This window comes from Solanum lycopersicum, chromosome 8 (genome assembly GCF_036512215.1).
Source record: "Solanum lycopersicum chromosome 8, SLM_r2.1".
NCBI lineage: Eukaryota > Viridiplantae > Streptophyta > Magnoliopsida > Solanales > Solanaceae > Solanum > Solanum lycopersicum.
Window position 1 is genome coordinate 67,101,986 of NC_090807.1, and position 19,895 is coordinate 67,121,880.

Sequence of the window (19,895 nt, forward strand, 5' to 3'; positions counted from 1 at the left end):
ATGATAATAAAAGTAAAAGAAATTTTTTTTTTTTAACAACTTTTTAGTTTCGACGTCCACGTAATCGAGAGCGGGAGTATGTATGAAGTGGCAATGAATCATCCACGTCGGGTGAGTATGGCGTTGATGAGAAGAAGTCAATAGTGTTGAAGCAACGGTTGTGAAGCCGCCAGCAGTTTGCAACAGTACAATGGGCTAAAATGAAGCACCTAATTTAATTTGTGTTTATTTATTTATCCACATGGGACCAAACTTTTTCTCCATATATAGATTTATCATTTCCAGCTCATTGGGTTTCTTTGTTTTCTTGCTTTCGAGGTAGAGGATACTGATTATTGATACAGGAGCTTGCTCGTACATTTAACTTAGCATTTACTTTAGTTTTATTGAGAAATGAAAAATACCATAGTAAATTAAAATTTTAGACTTAACTCACACCTCTAAAAGCTAAATCATAATAGAAAGATTATTCCAATGCATATAAGTGAACCGTCAATTCATTTCTCAACTAACACGAGACTTTACCCGTTGTAACATGCTTTATGTTATACTACTTTAATTACATAAGTTCTGAAACCTTGTTCGCGCCAAGTTACTCTGAGAATATTTCAATTCGAAATTTTTAATTCAGAATAGACAAAATATTCCAATTCGAAATCTCTGATCGGACGAATCTCAACCATCCTATTGGACATACTAATCCAATGATAAGGTCTTCTAAAGCTAAAATAAAGCAGGAAAGAGAGACAAGTTAAGGAACCAAGAGATGACTAAGCCAAAAGGCCCCAATATAAGAACATTACATGAAAAGGGGAACAAGTCTTCAACATGATTCATGGGAATGCAAAATATATTCCTAAGTTTTTACATAGCTAAAATCATCTATGATCATCAAAACCTATATATATCAGTTGTAACTATCCATAATCAACTATCCACACCAAAGTAACAAAAGGTGAATCAGAAAGGTGTCTTGGTTACTAGCGGCCACAGCAAAAGCTTATATCTTGTGCAGCAATAACTGGGGAGTAGGAGTGGTCAAAATTTGGAAGTTCATATTAGTATAGTTCTCCTTGGAAGAGCATATGTATAGCAGAGAGGCAAGATCGCCTTTCTGCTAAACTAGAACTTACAGATTGGGAGGAACAAACGATCCTCCTTGTTAAGGTATATCTGATATAGTTGGTCGCAGTATTTAGTAGCTAATCTTTTACATTCTGCATGATCCTTTGGACGTACTTCTTCCACGGCTTTTCTGAGTTTATTTTCTGGATCCCCATCGATCAGATATTCACCCAAAGCAGCTATGCTGCACAAGAAAAAAAACATAAAAGTTAATGGATATAGTACCAGTTTAAAGAAACTTACATTCAAAGCCATAAGATAAACAATCACACTCATTATCAAAACAAATGGGATATTGCATGTTCAATTTGACAATTGGAATAAACAAATGCAACAAGATCGGATCAAGTGGTTGGACTCAGACCCAATCACAGATCACTTACCCCACAATAGGAATGACACAAGTATCTGTCTTGGGTCTATATTCAAACACAAAACCTCAGCAGACAATCTCCTTTTAAATTGTTTCTATTAAATTTGAATGTTGTCCTTGTGTTTTGGTGTTATAGTGTCTTCTCCCTACGTTTTCACTACCCCCACTTCTAACCTTCAACTCCACAATTTTTGGCACTAACCACCTTGAAAAAGAATGATGTTCTGCTGGAATTTTGGGATACCAACCTCTACAGTACCAATCAAACCATTATAATTTGATCATTTTCTGAATAACTTGAGCATTGATGCCAAGAAAAGAGGTTCACAGAAGCTAAATGCGAGTTATTCCATCAAATGAAGGCATATTTAAATGTTCCTCCCAAGTTTAGCTTCGTTAGCACCAAAAACAAAAAAACTGAAGCTCACAAGCAGTGTGTGCAAAGAATACAAGGAAAAGTTTTACTAATACCTTAAGTCCAAAGACATGAAATGTGCCCCAAGGATAATAAGTACTAGCGAATCCAATATATATACCATGTTGTAAAAGACTCAAATCAAAAGAAGGTATTATCTCATATGACCCAAATGACATTCAAGTACAATATCGAGAGAGTTATTAGACATTCTTTTATGTTAGCAACGCAATTAGTGACTTTTAGAGACATTTTGAAATAAGGTGCATTTAGCACGAAATACTACAAAGAATTTTTCAACTACTAACAGTCCCAGATTTTACACTACAAAATTATTTGGGATTAGAAGAAACATAGCAATGGTGCCTTTTCTAGATAAGTACAAGAATAGAATTCTTGATATTCTTTGCTATTAAACACTGACAGTAACACTTGCTTAGTGGTTACACTGCTAATGTAAAATAGCAGTTCAATAATCAAACTTACAATATTAACACAGTAAAGATAAACTTGTCAAAGGATCAGGTAGTAAGTAGTAAGTACACACCTGATTTTATCAGATAGACTCAACCCCTGACTCTTGGTAGCAAAAAGGCCCTTGGAAGAGATGTTTGGAGAAATTTGGTGCCTATAAAGTGCACATATTGCATTCATACAAAGTTCAGGGTCCTTCTCGAAGGACAACCTCAAATCATCTTCCGACGAGAAAATTTTGCGTTTTGTAACTTTTTGGATTAACATATTCATACTTTTGTCACTCAAGGGATCATTCTCAGAATCTGAAGAACTATCATCACCAGACCCATCAAGCTTGTATAAATCAGATCTTCTGGAAGATAGTTGAGAATAAGACTTCCCTCCATCTTTGTCATCGCATCGTCTTACAAACACCGGTTTATGGGAATTGTCATGAGAAAAGGACAGCTTTCCATCACGATTTAATTCCTGAATAGATCTAGTCTTTAGTTTGCCAAATGAAGAACCACCACCATTGTCACTATCACATAAGCTTCTTTTCCTCTTGGACACTGAAGTTTCCTTTACATCCTGTTCTTTTATCTGGTGTGGAAATGTTGAATTCCTGCCTACATCATTACTTTTAGAAACACAAGCCTTTGCATTCTCATCATCGCTGTCGCTAATGTGAACAACAATTGAAGACCCAGCCCTGCCAACTGCTGTATTAAAGTTTTTCTTAACAACGCCTTCTGCTTCGCATGCTGATGGATCTATAGTAGGTGCTCCGTTCTCACAAACCAAGTTGATAAGGAGAGGGTCTGAAAGAAAGCACCAAAAATTTATTCAGTTTGCACAAGCACACAGTATCAGAAACATTTGCCTTTAATAAAATATGAGAGCTACCAAGGCGAATCCACAAGCTGGGAAACATCAGTGTGTATGCACTTGCCAATAAGATGAATACAGATTCTTAGAATCAATCATCATGTGCAGAACCTCAATCAGAATTCATGGTTAGACTACACCAAGAGTTGAAAAGACCAAAAGGCAAGGCACCTAATGATCTTTGTGTTACACTGTAAGTGTAACAGTGACTACATAAGCTCAACTTTTAAATTGTATACTCTCTGTTTCTTGAAAAGGATTTTATTTTTTTTTTTAAAAAAAAGAAGTGAAATGTGTACTATGTATATAAGAGTTAATATAATATTCTATTTAAGAGCGGATAGCATCTGAATCAACCTGAGCAAGAAATTTGGCTTTAAAAATGAAATATAGAAAATATTCTCTAAAGAAATGTACGAGAAAATAACACTTCCATCAAAATGAAGATAAAAACTATTCATTTTTTTTATGACAAGGAAAACCCGCAGCGGCTACCCTTTGGGTGCGCATAGGTTAAAACCCCCGCTCCTATGCAATAGCTCGCAAACCACATAGGAGAGGTAAGCGCACTAAGCAAGCCCGGTCTGATGAGCTCGACCCAAAAGGCACACCCCTTGCTTTCACTGGCAAGGGGTTTCGAACTTGAGACCTCCAACATGGAAATCCCAAGCCCAAACCACTGGGCCACCCTGAAGGGTTGAAGATAAAGAATATTAACCTTAAAAAAGTGGAGCAAGTGCTCTTTTTTAAGTAATCGTTAAAAAGCTCCAGATGCGTCTCCCTGTGAGAGTGCCTAAGAAAGAGAGGTCAGATAGATAGATTCACAAAGTTGACTAAAACTCTCTCAGTAGCTGCTTTAACACTATAGGAGACTAAGTTAGTGATATTGTCATGCATTTTTTATGACTAGAAGTCACTGATATTCCCAGATCTAATGTGATAACAGTGCATTGGCCTGCAAATTCTTCAGAACCGCTGGCAGTAGGCTCCTAAGTCAAAAGGCTGCTACTTATTTAATTGATTGGTACTATCCAACAGTCACTAAACCACATGGAGCTAAAATGAACTTTCTACTCCACCCTCTAGCTGAGTTCATTTGCTTCCTTTTGACCTATAAGAAATTGATAATTTAATCCCCAAATATCTCAAGTTGTTACAATAATTTTAACAAGCTGACAGAACAATTCAAAAGGCTGGTTTGCATTTACTTTTCAATTAATGTTATGTGATACAAGGTAAAGACCCTACGTTCTCGACTAAGCTCAAGCTGCAATGAAGTATGCTTGATAGAGTTTGTTAAATGAACAATAATAAATTCCTTAGAGAGTGAAGACCTTTCGACTCTGCTCTCAATACACCATGCAACACATAGAAGCAAATATTTTGGTGAATTTACATACAAAAAGGATTGATATTCTCAAAACAGAACCAAAAGGGTTGACATTCTCACTTGTCAAACAAAAACAAGTTGAGATGTGGGTTGAATGCCACAAATAACAACAGAAATGTTAGAATAAGCATGACAAATCATCTATACCTGCTTCCTCTGAACGACATCTTTTCTTTTCTATGTTGGAAACATTGCTATTGCCTTGAGCAGAACCACCAGCAGAAGGCATGGGATGCAATGTCTGGACATCAGGACAATTAAACATATTCATTTTTGTTGAAATGAAGTCTCTGTTACCACTGCCTGCAGTGATACCCAAGTGACCATGTTAATCCTAGACTTTGAAATTATAAACAAGGGAATATGAACCACATCCACTGCACACGATTACCATATCAGTGTCTACCACATTTCCAGTTTCACATAACTACTTAGAAGTTAGGTTTAGGTCCAGAGCCAAGCAAAAATTACAACATGCATGCATAGATAAGTAAAGCTTAAGCCTAGCACAGAAACCATCACTCAATAACTGTAAGTCCCTAACCGAAATCGAAGACCATATACAAATTGTGTCCGTAACTGTAACAAAAAGTTCAACTAGAGATAAGCATAATAATACCTTCATCTCTTGATTTACCATTTCCAATTCCATTTCCATTTCCAGTTGAATCAACTGGTGGAGCCCTAGGTGGTGACAACTGCTTCTCCTGAAGATCTCCAGCAGCACCAGAAGCTTTACTATTCACTTCTACAACATCAGCATCTTCTGCCATTTTATGGATCACTGAGACATCAACCGTACGAGTTTTAGCAGTTTCTACCTCCTGAAGTGATACTCTACTTTCCAACTCTTTGAACTTCCCCAAATACATCTTCAGCTTTGCCTCAACTTCAGCTTTTCCATTTTTTAGCTCTTCATTTTCCCTCTGCATATCCTTCAATTGATTCTCCATATTTAACTTTTCTTCCCGCAGCTGTTTATCACGGTCCATTAGAATTCCTTCAACCAGAGAGAACTCCTTATCACGAAAAGCCGATTTTAGATACAAAATCAGTTCCGGTATAGAGGAAGCTTGCGAAATAGAGGAGGAAAGCATTGGTTCGAACTCGTATGCCTTTCCTGAGTTCCATGTGCTTCTAGTAAGCGAGGTAATCACCGGTTTCGTCTCACCACTCATCGCAAAACCTATTGAAAATTAAAAACCTAAAATTTTGTGAAGAGAAAAGAGTTGTTACCGTTTCGCGAGATCAACAGTGAGAGTGAAATTCCGGTGCCGGTGAAGAAGACGGCCGGCGAGTGGTTAGTGAGGTGACTTTTGCAGTTTCTGTTTCAGGTGGAAAGTCCAGTGGCACAAGGTATATCAGTGTACGGGGCATCACCCAAGGGAGATGAAGCGGGAATTAGCTGTCCTCGGGATTATAAAGAGAGAAAAAAACTCCACCTATATTTTAAGTCACATTGAAGTCGTGAGTAAATTTAAATTGCACAATACAATTATATTATCTTTTTTAAAAATATTTATTGTAAAAGAAAATTATAATGTGAAAAATTGAATTTTTACCCCTTAATTCTGTTACTATACTTTAAGTTTAAAAAAGAAAATTCTCACTAAATAAAAGATGTTCCTTTTTATCTTCACAAGAAAAAAAATGTTTAGTTAACCAATTATACTTTAGTTACTTACTTGGCCACCAAGGATTAGTAGTGTTTGGAAGGAAGAAAATGGTTGACAAATGGAAGTAATTGAGAGATTGGTTTAGTTTGTGAGATAATTTTTTTAATCTCTCACTTTTAACAAGTGGTAATTTTATTAAATTCTACCGAAGATACAAATACTAGGTATTCCCTTTTATGTGCGTTCAAGTTAGATTAGTTAGAACTAATTAATATTTGAGAGTTGTGATAGAAGAATTTGTATAATAATTCGTTACTTTTTTAGTGCTTCAATTGATGTTTGATATTTATATTGAAGTTCGACTAAATCTAAATTCATATTGAAAGGGTAAAACGCTCTTTAACAAAAGTGATTATACAGTCAAAGCTTGAAATTAAGTATCTAACAAAAGACGGAGGAGTACTTACAATCACACCATGACTTGATTGGCCATGATGATTAATCTTAAGAGATGATGAAATAAATATACAAATATGCATGTATCAACTTGTGTCAAATGTAAAAGACATAACACATATATGTGATCCTTATTTTGACTTCAACGGATAATTATGTCCTTCCAATTTTGAGTGTGCACAACTAGACACTTAAACTTGTTTAAAAGTGAACAAGTAGACATACATGTTCTACATGACATAATTCATGTAAGACGCCAAGTAAGACACGAAATTGTCATATAGGGCACCATGTAGGATGAATGTGTTCATTTATCCAATTTTATACAATTTAAATGTTTACTTGTGCGCACCCAAAGTTAAGATAGTTAACACCAAATTAAGGATCATATTTATGTGTTATGTCAATATAGAATAATAATAACAACTTTAACCATCATCCTCTTGTCATCTCATAAGTCATTTGGGGCAAATGATTTTACATGATAACATTTCAACCTTAGACTTGACAGTACTACACTCTGCTCAACTTTGATTTGATTATTTGTTGCATCTTTAAGTGATACTCGCACTCAATTCATTGATAATGAGTGTAAATTACTCTTTATAGGTTGTGACAAAATATATAATAACTTATCGATAAACAATTTAAACATACATATTTATAAACAAATCATTAGAAATTTCCCCAAAGATTTTCTTATAACTTGAAATAACTCCATCTTATGATTAATGTTATACATCTTTGATGACTAGAAGTTATATAACAAGTCATGCTCTAATCCAAGATCATTATACAAATATAATCATAGGTGTTCCACAACTAATTAACAATGTGCTAAGAAAGGACCAAACATATTTAGAGTGTACAAGTATAAAAACATACTATTGTTTATTAGTTTTGAGGGTTTTTTGATGATAAAAATATAGTAACTCAAATGTATATCAAACTATTAGTGAGGTGACCTAAAAGCCAATATAGCCAAAAGTCATTTATCTATTTTGCTCAAACAAACAACAATATGATGACATTTTCACTAAACAGTCATTAGGTATTTTGTCAAAGATTATAGTTAGACAATTGCATCACTATAAAGACAACTTGGTCTCTTTTTTTCTTTTGAGTTTTGAATATTCACATTAAGGTCTGATTAAATTTGATTTCGTATATTACATGACTCAATTTTGGATATGGCGCCTCCAACACAAAAAAAGAGAAGTATTGGAAACCAACGTTAAATTAGGCGTGAATTATTAATTTCATTCCTAAAATATTAACAGTCTTAAAAACACATACTTACTTGACTAACTGAACTTAAATACACCCTCGATCGTGCAACATGAGTGATATACCTCCTAAAATCTTGTCAACTTTAAGGGTTTTCTCAATCGTTCTTTCGCCAAGTTTAATTAATTAAGTTAATGAGTGTCTTTTTAAGACAATCGATAGTCAAAGAACAAAACTAAATAATTTATATTAAATTTAAAAATATTTATAATATTTTTTTTAAAAAGTTGTTTCCAAAAAGCTCAAATTACGTAACTCTAATCGAAGACGGAGAAATCATCCCATCAAAATCCAAGTTAATAACATAGAGACAACTTAGTTATCCCCGTTGGCCACCTAAACTTTTTGTATCTTACCATAATCTTTTTTTCAGATGTCATAATTGTCTCTTATGCATGTGCAAGTGTACTGAAAGTCTGAAACTAATTTATTTTTGGCCAATAAGATTCTATTAAGTGTTCTACGTAACTTTTTGGGGTGTTAATTATTTCTTAGTCTTACGTTTCATAAAATAAAAAAAATAAAAAAATTGTAGTAGTATAGTCTTAGTTTTAATTAGTTACATTTATTTCTCAATCTTTCTGAAGTTCTCAATTCATAATTGAAACTTGACTAAAAAGTAAGCTAAATTATAACTTTTTATATAATTTAAAATACTTAAAAGTTATTTGAGATGGGAGAAAATTATTTTACTACCGAAATAGTTACTATATAGTTTTGTAATAAGATAATTTTTTTCTTAAGAATTTCGAGATTGATGGTGCATTTGGTACAAAGGAATAACGTTTTTTCTTAAAAACTTCAATGATTGTCTTATTTTTTATTTTTTTGATAAGTGAACAATAAAAATAATCTAAATTAAATATTTATATAAAATCTAAAAAACAATATATCAGCCCGAGACTAGTAGGATTTCTTCATTAACAACATGTTACATGCATTAGATTCTGCCATATATTTAAAAACATTTTTATTGAATTGTGTATTTATTTATTTTATATCTTTTTTAGTGGGGAGAAGGGACAATTAAAGCTTTCAAAATAAAATATAATGGAGGGTTTTACTTTGATCTAATTTTACTTTTTATATTAGATGTTTATTTTTGAAAAATATTAAATAATTTATCATCTTATATCTATTTACATTTATTATTAAGTAATAAAATTCATTTCCTAATGCATTTTCACATCTTATTATTTTATTAATAATTTTGTAAAAAATGTACATGTCAAGTCAACAATGATTCATGTACATATAAAAATGAATAGGGGAGTACCATTACAATGATCGATACATCATCTTTCATAAATTTTATTTTACTTTTTCATTTTTATTTGTTTAATTTAAATTTTTTATGCTTTGTAAAAAAATAATAATTGGATTGGATTTTCTTTTAATAAAAACAAAGACTAGAGTTGGATTTTAAATTTTTAGGAAGCTATATTCTTGCATTAACATGAAAATCATTTATCACATGTGTAGTTTTCGCTCTATTTAAAAAACAATTTCAAATAACAATTTATATCACATTTGAATTAAGCAATAAATATTATGAAGGATAAAAAAAAAAATCACAATGAACGACTAGAGTTGATTAATTATAAATAGTAACTCTTTACATGTGAAGAGTGCAAAAGCATTGTGCATTAATCAAAAGCAAGTTGTAACAGTTATAAGTCATCATTAATCATGTAGTAAATTAATCACGTTTATTGACAAATGTAATTAGTATTAGACAAAAATACAGGCAATTTTATCAATCCAAAAAAAGTTTCAACGACTATATAAATCATCATTAATCAAGCTTATATTGATAGATACAATCAGTACTAGACAAAAATATACATAATTATGCACCATTACGAAGCAAGTTATAACGATTATATGAGTCATAACTAGTCATGTAATAAGTGAACTATAAACTTACATTGATTATCTACAGATAATCTCAATATAAAAAAATTAAACAATAGTTATGCACCAATTCAAAGATACACATATACGCACACTCACTCACTCACACATATAAAATAAAAATCTATCATAAATTAATTAATCTGAAATTACTTACTAGTTGATATTATCACTATACAAAAATAACATATTCTTGCATTAACATGAAAACCAATTATCATAGGTGTAGTTTTTGCTTTATTTAAAAGGCAATTTCAAATAACAATTTATATCACATTTGAATTAAGCAATAAAAATTGTGAAGGATAAATAACACATTACAATGAATTATTAGAGTTAACTAATTATAAATAGGAACTCTTTACATGTGAAGAGTACAAAAACATATTGCACTAATTAGAAGCAAGTTATAACAGTTATATAGGTCATCATTAATCATGTCGTAAATTAATCACGCTTATATTGATAGATGCAATTAGCACTATACAAAAATACACGTAATTATACACCAATTCAAAGCAATTTATAATGACTATATAAATCATTATTAATCACACGTATATTGATAGACGTAATCAGTACTAGACAAAAATATACATAACTATGCACCAATTTCAAAGCAAGTTTTAACGGTTATATGAGTTATCACTAATCACGCCGTAAGTTAACTATAAGCTTACAACGATAATTGACAGATAATCTCAGTATAAAAAATTACAGAATAGCTATGCACCAATCCAAATATACACAACGCAGGCTTGTTGCACGCCCGTGCAAGCACACATATATAATGAAAATAATTAATTAATCTTAAATTACTTGCTAGTTAATATTATCACTATACAAAAAAACATAATAACTATGCACTACTAAAAATCTAGCTATTATAGATTATATGAATCAACATTGATCACATCATAGTTCATATCTATATCATAGAAAATTAATGTAGATTGATTAATATAGCTGATATAATTGTCGTAAAAAACACATAAAACAATGTAAAAATCCATAACAGATTCTAACGGCTATATTTATATTATGAAAATTCAGCATAAACTAATTAAATTTTACATTAATTATCAGTTAATACTATCAAAATACAAAAAAAATATTAAAATATAGAAGAAATAACATAACAATTATACACCAATTCACATCCGATTGTAATAGTCTAAATAAGTCATCATTGATCACTTCATTCAGTCCATATCAATATTATAAAAAGAAAAAATTATATTAATTAACGAGCAATTAAAATCTCTTTCTTTTATACTTACTTAAATTTAATAATATAAACAAGCTCACATGAACAAAATTTACACTATTAACATATATAAGGTATATCTAAAGATAACAATTAATTATATATTACACTTATATATAACTTAAATTAAATTAATTAACTATGTACTATAAGAAAACCGAGGCAAACACTGTGATTAGACACAGAATATGATTGTGGAATAATACCACAAACAATGACCTGTTTCAAGCCAAACCACAAGGCTACCACTTAAAATAATTTAATTAAAATAGCAATAAAAACAAAAAAAAATAAAAAATAATGGTGTTCTTGTAATATAACAAAAATCAAAAGGCAATTTAGATTCAATAAAACTCCAAAGATTCCATCTTCTTTTTCTTCAAAAATAATTTGAAGTTAGAAATGCTGTGCCAGTCGCTTTTAACCTTATAAGGGCTCCATAAAACAGACAAATATACTTTCCCCCCTCAACTTTTCACTATTTCAAAAGTGACCTGCTTTGTATTACAGTCTGTACTATAAAGCCTCTCTTCTCTTTTTTTTTTCCCCTTCTCTCTCTCATTCCTCAAATTTGAAAAACTGCTTTTCGATTTCATCATTCTCTCCCTAAATTTGTTTTTCCAGTTTTGCTTTGCTTCAAGCTGTAGTTTACAGGTACAGTTTTGAACTTCCTGAACTTATTTTTGAGATTACTGTTAATTGTTGTTGTTTTTGCTTGTGTTTTGATGTTAATCTACTTAATTTTGTGATTTTGTTTGTGTTTTGATAGTGAATCTACTTAGTTTTGATTGTTCTTAGTTGTAGAGATTGCGAGAGGTTCAACTTTTGATGTTGATGTTCATTTTTGGTAATTTTTTCAATGCTTTAGCCTTGATTGTTAATCTGCTGACATTTTGATTGCTCTCCGTGTAGAGATTGTGATCGTGTTTATTGTTTTCGGATTTATTTGATTAGTTCATGAAGTTTTATTGTTTGAGACTTGTTAAGTGAGTATCTGATTCATGATTTGGATGGAATGATTTAGAATTTGTGAGTTCATAGCTGATTAAGTTTTGATTCGATGAAGTTGTTGCTCGAATCTTCGGTTTCAATGATTTTGGTCGAATCGATGAGTTTTACTGAGTTTCTTCGAGGTTAGCTCTGCTTTGCTATTGGATTTCAATCGTCTTTCTCGTGCTGTGTGAACAATTTTCTCGCTGTTTCACTGCTCATTGATGAGCTTTCTCTCCGCCTTCTAATAATTTCGTGATGAATTTTTGTTTCTGTGTTCTGTTTGATTTATCTGATAAGTATGAATCAGATCGCAAGTGTTTCCGTATGATTTGTTTCTTCATTCATATGAACTTAGTTCAGATTAATCAGATGTAGATAGGCACTTACGGTTCCAAATTCGTTCATAAATTTTGAAAAGGTAATTGTTCAATTTTGGCTTTTGGAATCCGTAAGGTTCTTATTTTTTTTTGTATTCAGTGGAGAACTGAACAGAGAATTCACTACACTTTGCTTTACTCTTTAACCTTTTTTTTTTTTTTGGAATGGTGTTAATTGTTAATAGTGACATTTAGCTGACTATATTTAGTAGTAATAGAAAAATAAAAGAAACGAAAAACGAAAATAATTGGAGCGTAAAGAACATGTCACGTCTGTTATTATCTAGCTGGCATTTTTATTTTTCAAAGTAGGCTGACCTTTGTTTTACCTGCACGCCGGTCGTAAACAGCCAAAATATAAATCTGTGATTGCCCAAACCAAAAATTGGATCTGTCAGTGCGAAATTTGATCTAGAGAGAGGCAGGTGTGAATATAAATTAATAGAATTATAATACGAATAAACATAAGGTAGAGATAAAAAAAAAAAATTCTTGAACTATGTTTAATTATTTTTAATAAAAAATATAAGATGTAGAGTACATTCTTAGCATTTTAGGTAAAATTATTTTTATAAAATAAAGAATTCAAAAAGTGTAAATGCTTTTGACTCATTTTTTAAATACTTTTGATTTGAAGGAAGGGGAATATGCTGTTTCCCTCCATTTTTACCTAAATTGATTGATAAAAAGTTTGGGTTAGTTGATGAATGATGATAGGCTATTTCCTTTCTGTAGGCCAATAGGGCCTATAGCCAGAAAACACATGTTTGGCAGCTGGAGTTAACTCTTCTTCCCCTTTTTAGCCTTAGGAATTCCAATTTCTTTCGTTGGACAGAATCTGAAAATAGATAATTGCAAAATGATTTAACAAAACGCATGCGCATTTTGGTAAAGGATTTTAGAAAAATTGTGCAATTATTTAAGTTAATACAATATGAATAGTTGTAAGTCTTCCCTAATTTTTTATGTTAGTCCGAGTACTTTACAATCCAATTAAGGGTCATTTAATTGGCAAATGAATTATTCCCGTATTGACTAGTAGATATACTTCTATTTTGCAAAATGTTTGGTTAGTTAGACTAAAATGAGATATATGTGATATAATATAAGACATATGCTTGATTTAAACAGGAAAAATTGGGATACATTTTTATTTCAATTCTTGATTTTAACATATCCTTTTCTTTCTAAAAATTTTGATGGTTTTTTGTTTTTATCTTGGAAATAGTAATTCTGAAATTATTATTTGACATAGAGTATTATTGTATATCAAAGCAATATCACAATTATAGTACTAACAGTCCCAAAAGAAAAGGTTGTAGCAAGTATTAAACGAAAAAATAACTCATAATTTATTTCGAAATAATGATCCCCTTATGCAACAACCAAATGACCCCCTTTATTAGATTCTCTGCAGTTTCTTTCTTTTCCTGATGAGAATGTAGTTGAAGACTTGATGAGTGTGTTCCCCACTTTCCGGGGAGTACTACAGTATATCATGTCTAGCTGTTGGCACACAGTACCTTAAGAATTCATACAGCTCAGTCTGTCTCGGTCAATACCTTTTTCTTTTGACCTATGCGATTGCCATTTATGAGAACGGAAAAGGCCTTTTGGTTAATGGCTAGCACAAGGATATTGAGCTGATGATCACAATTCTCATCCATGTATTATGAGATGCTTCATATTTGTTCTGATATAGTTCCTATTTATTGCTCTTGGGAATGAAGAACTGCTTAAAACTATGTTGTTTGAATTCTTTAAAAATAAATCCATGTTCCATACTTCAGATAGACTAATTTGGAGGATCCATAAAAAAATTTCGAAGTCGTTCAAACAACATAGCTTAGAAGTGAAATTGCGTGCAGCATTAGAGATCATCAAATTAATGCTCTTTATTACAGGAAAAAGGAGCTAGCAAGAATTAGGTAGAAGAACGGAAATTGGACATGATGGAAAAGATAGTGTCCAGTATTTGAACACGTGGCCATGCTTAAAATAACTAGATTGTTGCTTAATTGACGGAATGAACGTAGGAACAATGGTCTTGTATTTTATTTGTTTAACTTCCAGATTCATAAGACTAAATATCTTATTTTCCCCTTTTATTCGACATGTTGTGTTGATATTGACGATTCTTTTCTCAACTACTTTTTGTAAAGAGAATCCAAATATACTATAAATATTGGTTTCATAGAGCAATTATTTGTTTGGTTCCTGTAAATTTACTGTCTCAAATCTTGACACGCCAATTTTCTTTTTCAGTACTGGAACTTATATTTTTCGGGATGGTCAGAGCCCTCTATTGTTGAAAAGACAGCGAAACAATTGACAAGTACATAAACACTTGAAGAGATGACAAAGCATCGGTTCAGGGAAAGAGTTAAATCCTTTTTTGGAAGTCATGTTGATCCTGAGAAAGATGAAGAGCTGAAAGGAACCAAAGCAGGTATATACTTATCTGGCTCAAGAGCTACTGAATCTATCTGTAAAATTGTTGGTTTTGTATGGTAACTCAGTATCTATCATACCACGCCCACCCTTGCTATAAATAAATAGTCTAGAAAATTCTTTGGGCCCTAGTGGAATCTTCAGGCAAAGTTAACACTTGGTCCTTACATCTTGCAGAAATTGAAGACAAAATTCAGAAGATCTTAGCCTATCTTAAAGGAGAAGATGCTGGAGATGAAAAAGAACCACTTGTTGAGGCAGTTGAAGATTTTCACAATCATTACCAATCACTGTATGCTCGTTATGATCATCTCACTGGAAAACTGAGGGATAATGTACATGGAAAACACGAGAAAGATAGTTCTTCCTCCAGCTCAGACTCAGACTCAGATTCAGATGGCAGTACGAGAAAAAAGGGGAAGAAAAATGGTAAACTGAAATTCACAGAAGTAACAGATGGCATCAAGGAAGAATTGGCAAGCGCAAATCTGGAAATAATTGAGTTGAAGGCTCAGCTGATGGCTGCGAAAGAAGAAAAGGACGCCTTGCAATCCGAGCACCAGAGCACTCTGAGTAAATTGCAAGAAGCAGAAACAACAATCTGCAGTTTGACGAGTGAAGCTGAAAGGTTGGAGGTGGAAAATTCAAAGCATCTAGGTGAGACAGTGGACCTCAAAGAGAATTTGGAGAAATCTGCAAAATTAGAATCTGAATTAATGCAGAAGCTGGACGAAATGACTAAAGAAAGAGAAAGCTTACTCTTGGAGAAAGAAGCCATGGGAAACAGCATTTTAGAAGGCAATAATACTATTGAGGAATTAAGAACCACTATGGGGCAGTTGAAGGAAGAGAAAGAAACCCTACACATAGAACTGGAAGCCCTAAAAAGTGAACTTCCCTCAGTGAAGGAGCAACTAGATTCTGCTGAAAAAGAAATAGCTCAGCTAAGTCAAACGCAAAAGGTCACAGAGGAAGACAATTCTTCACTATCATCGAAAGTTTTACAGCTTTCAGAGGAGATAGAGCAAGCTCAACAAAAGATCCAAGACCTTGTGACTGAAGCTGACCAGCTAAAGGGGATGCTAGATGAGAAAGAAAAGGAGTTCGCTTCTCACAAGGAGATACATGATGCTCATAAAACTGAAGCATCGACTCGTTTAAGAGGTATGGAACTGGAAATTGGTTCACTGCAGTCTCAGAGATCAGAAATAGAGAAACAGAAGGAAGATGAGCTCTCTGCATTGCTGAATAAACTTGAGGAAAAGGAGGGGGAATTCTCATCCCAGATGGAAGCTCTGACCACAAAGATAAGCAATATGCAGCTTGAAATTGAATCCTTAAGTGAACTGAAAGGCAAATTGGAGGAGGAAATGGAACAACAAAGAAACAAGATGTCAGCTGAGGTTGAGGACTTAACAAACAAGGTGAATAAGAAGGACCTAGAATTGGAGTCTCTTTGCAGCCAGAAACTTGAATTGGAAGCAGAATTGGAGAAGAAAACACAAGAAATTTCAGGATTCTCAAGTGAGATAGAGAGTCTCAAGGAGGATATAGCAAACAAATCTGCAGAGTCACTGAAAATTCTGGAAGAGAAAGAAAGTTCTCTTTCAAAAGTGAAGGATCTAGAAGTGGAGCTAAAATCACTTCAGAATCTGAAACATGAATTGGAAGAGCAGCTGACAAGCAAGGATGAGACAATTGTTCAGATGAAAAATGACAAGGAGATGATGCACGATAAAATTTCTGAAATTGAGAGGGCATTAACTGAGAGAGAAAGTGAACTAGCCATTTTAAGGAAGAACTCTGAAGATGGGGAAATTGAATCATCTGCTCAGATTGCTGCCTTAACTTTGCAGCTGAGCAATCTGAAAGAGCACTCGGAGAATCTGCAAGTTGAGAAGTCTCAAATAGAGTCTCAACTTGAGGCAAAAGCTGGAGAAGCATCAGAATACCTCACCCAGTTGGAAAAGTTGAAGGGGGAATTAGCAAGGAATACATCAGAAGGCCAGAGAATGCTGGAAGAGAAGGAAGGTCTAGTGGTACAGGTCAGGGAAGAAAAGGGAAGTCTCCTAAGAAAAATATCTGAACTGGAGAGTGCATTAGCGGAGAAAGTGGAAGAGCATGAAACCTTGCAAAAGAAGCTAGAGGAAGTGCAAAATGAAGCTTCTACTCAGATTGCTGCCTTGACTGAAGAAGTTGATAAGTTAAGGCAGCAAACAGAATTGCTGCAAACTGAGAAAAGCCAGATGGAGTTGGTAATTGAGACAGGAAAACAAGAATTCACAGAAAGTTTGGCACAAGCAGAAAATCAGAACACCGAATTATCACAAAAGCTTGTGGATCAGGAAATAAGGCTGAAAGAGAGGGAGGAAGCATTCGGGAAGTTGGTGGAAGAGAAGGACAGTTTAGTGATACAGGTCAATGATCTCCAGGCTGAAGTGAAGTCACTTTGTGAAAAGATTAGCACATTGGAAGAAAACACAAGCAATACAAACAATGAGATCAGTCTGTTGAAGGACGAAAAGGAAAGTTTCCTCCTGAAAATATCTGAACTGGAGAACTCATTAGTCAAGAAAGTTGAGGAGTATCAAGCCTTGCAAAAGAGACTAGAAGATGTGCAAAATGATACTTCTGCTCAAATTGTTGCCTTGACAGAAGAAGCTAATAAATCCCAGCAGCAGATAGAGTTACTGCAGACTGAGAAAGACCAGCTGACATTGGTAATTGAAGGAGGTAAACAAGAGTCCACTGAAAGTTTGGCACAAGCAGAGAGTCAGAACACTGAATTATCACAAAAGATTGTGGATCAGGAATTAAAGCTGAAAGAACAGGAGGAAGCGCTCGGGAAGTTAGTGGAAGAGAAGGAAGGTCTAGTGGTACAGGTCAATGATCTCCAGGCTGAAGCGAAATCCCTTTGTGAACAGATGAGTACCTTGGAAGAAAACATAAGCAGTGCAAACAATGAGAGCAATCTGCTGAAGGAGGAAAAGGTAAGTCTCCTAAGTAAACTATCTGATCTGGAGAATGCATTAACCGAGAAAGTTGATGAGCATGGTCAGACTTTGGCACACGCAGAGAATCAGCACACTGAATTATCACAAAAGATTGTGGATCGGGAAATGAAGATTAAAGAACATGAGGAAGCATTTGGAAAGTTGGGCGAGGAGCACAAACAACTTGATGGTATGCTGCAGGAGTACAAGGAAAAAATCAAACTTGCAGAAATGAAGATTGAAGAGATGACAGAAGAATACCAGAAGAATCTTGAAAGTAAAGATCATAAAATACATGAACTGGATAACAAGATTGAAGATCTAAAGAGGGATCTAGAAATGAAAGGAGATGAAATCAGCACACTGGTGGAGAATGTTCGGAACACTGAGGTTAAGCTTCGATTAACCATTCAGAAGCTTCGGGTGACTGAACAGTTGCTCACAGAGAAAGAAGTGGACCACCAGAAGAAAGAAGAGAAGTTACTGCAACATCAAAAGTTACTGGAAGAGAGGATTGCAACATTGTCAGGAGTTATCACTGAATACAAGGAAACTCAAGCAAAAATAAAAGCAGACCTTTCAAATAAAGTAAATGACACTTTGACTCAAATGGATACATTCAATATGAAGTTCGAGGAAGACACTGGTCACCTGGAGTCCCGCATTTACGAAATATTGAATGAGCTTAAGGTTGCTTTGAACTTGATCAAAGTAACAAGTGAAGAAAAGAAGCAGCTGAAGAAGGAAGTCAACACTCTAGTGCAACAACTGAATGATGAGAAAGAATGTGCATTGGTGCTAAAAGAGAAGGTTGAGAAATTAGAATTCGCAGGGAAAAACGAGGTGAGTCAGAGGGGTAGTTTGACAGAAACCGTTCACCAACTTGAAGTGAAGATAGCTACATTGCATAAAATGTTGGTGGAGAAGGATGAAAAGATGGGAGAGTATGAAAGGAAGATGAATGACAAAGATAAGGGAATGTTAGACTTGAGTGAGGAAAAACGAGAGGCGATAAGGCAGTTGTGTATCTGGATCGATTACCACCAGAGTCGCTATGATGATCTTATAGAAAGGATCTCAACAAAGACTAAGGGAAAAAGGCAAGTAACAGCTTGAAATTCCTGTGTACATCATTTTTGCTTTTGCTTTCCTGATTACCTTAGTTTTGGTACTTCTGTTTTGGAGTGATTGGTCGTTTTTTACTTCAGAAGTGATATTGTTGCTGGGTCTTAGTTTTTTGAAATACCCTTTCTTTTAGTCTGTATAGGCAAGTAATGCTACCATTTTTTCAGTACTGGAACTTCTTCATTCATTGAACATATGGGGATTGGTGGAATCGTAATATTGTGATAAGATTGTTTTTGGGATATAGAAATCTTTTCTTGACTTCATAGTGTTTCGTATTTATACTCTTATTTGACTCTTGATTCCTTGCCATGAAGAGTTCATGGATAATTCCAATATTTTTTTTTGGATAATCGAGAAATCCTTGGAAGTAAGTAGACTCGCGAACCAATACTCAAATGGATATTGAGCTGATATGCTTTAAGGTTGTAACGTGCACCTAACTCATATATCATTGCCTGTGTTTTTGCTATTACACTAAAGCTTTAGAAGCAACGTGGAATTGAGTAACTTTTCCATGAGTTTGACCTGCAATCTTATTTCACTAAGCTTGATTATTATATATAGTTGAATGTTTTAAAAACGAAATTTGATCTACCGTAGGTTTCACGTTATATATGAGGGGATTTGGATAATGTTCGATACTAAAAGATTCGGGTTCATGTTCAAGATCTTATAGCATGCAAGCACCGCTACTACAAAGAGTATTACACTCTTTGATCGTGAAATGTTGATTGCTTGTTGAACCCGTGAATTGCGTGAAAATTCT

At 33.6% G+C, this 19,895-nt stretch overlaps 2 protein-coding genes across 4 annotated transcripts; one reads left to right on the forward strand and one right to left on the reverse strand.

The window, feature by feature from the left end:
- Positions 1-751: 751 nt before the first annotated feature.
- LOC101263537 (uncharacterized) lies at positions 752-6,098 on the reverse strand. 3 transcript variants are annotated; one of them, XM_069288647.1, is made up of 5 exons: positions 5,884-6,098; positions 5,267-5,666; positions 4,795-4,950; positions 2,461-3,190; positions 752-1,309 (listed from the first exon to the last, which is right to left on the reverse strand). In XM_069288647.1, exons 2-5 carry the CDS (start codon positions 5,637-5,639, stop codon positions 1,123-1,125), a joined length of 1,446 nt encoding a protein of 481 aa, XP_069144748.1. In that variant the 5' UTR covers positions 5,640-5,666; positions 5,884-6,098; the 3' UTR covers positions 752-1,122. The 3 variants fall into 3 exon arrangements, with proteins under 3 accessions (XP_069144748.1, XP_010325367.1, XP_019070963.1); XM_010327065.4 differs by having other exon boundaries at positions 5,267-5,647; positions 5,884-6,058; XM_019215418.3 differs by having other exon boundaries at positions 5,267-6,069.
- Positions 6,099-11,595: 5,497 nt separating this feature from the next.
- On the forward strand, positions 11,596-19,387 carry LOC101256404 (COP1-interactive protein 1-like). Its single transcript, XM_004246055.5, has 3 exons — positions 11,596-11,841; positions 14,823-15,006; positions 15,186-19,387. The coding sequence occupies exons 2-3, from the start codon at positions 14,913-14,915 to the stop codon at positions 19,115-19,117; spliced, it is 4,026 nt and encodes a 1,341-aa protein (XP_004246103.1). The 5' UTR covers positions 11,596-11,841; positions 14,823-14,912; the 3' UTR covers positions 19,118-19,387.
- The last annotated feature ends 508 nt before the right edge of the window (positions 19,388-19,895 follow it).

Bases quoted from the DNA above. Each gene is read 5' to 3' on its own strand.
- LOC101263537 (XM_019215418.3), bottom strand. From the start codon at position 5,825: ATGAGTGGTGAGACGAAACCGGTGATTACCTCGCTTACTAGAAGCACA. The intron at 4,951-5,266 runs GTATTATTATGC...GTATCACTGCAG, and splicing joins TGGTAAATCAAGAGATGAAG to GCAGTGGTAACAGAGACTTC. The intron at 3,191-4,794 runs GTATAGATGATT...GCTTTCTTTCAG, and splicing joins ATGTCGTTCAGAGGAAGCAG to ACCCTCTCCTTATCAACTTG.
- LOC101256404 (XM_004246055.5), top strand. From the start codon at position 14,913: ATGACAAAGCATCGGTTCAGGGAAAGAGTTAAATCCTTTTTTGGAAGT. The intron at 15,007-15,185 runs GTATATACTTAT...TACATCTTGCAG, and splicing joins GCTGAAAGGAACCAAAGCAG to AAATTGAAGACAAAATTCAG.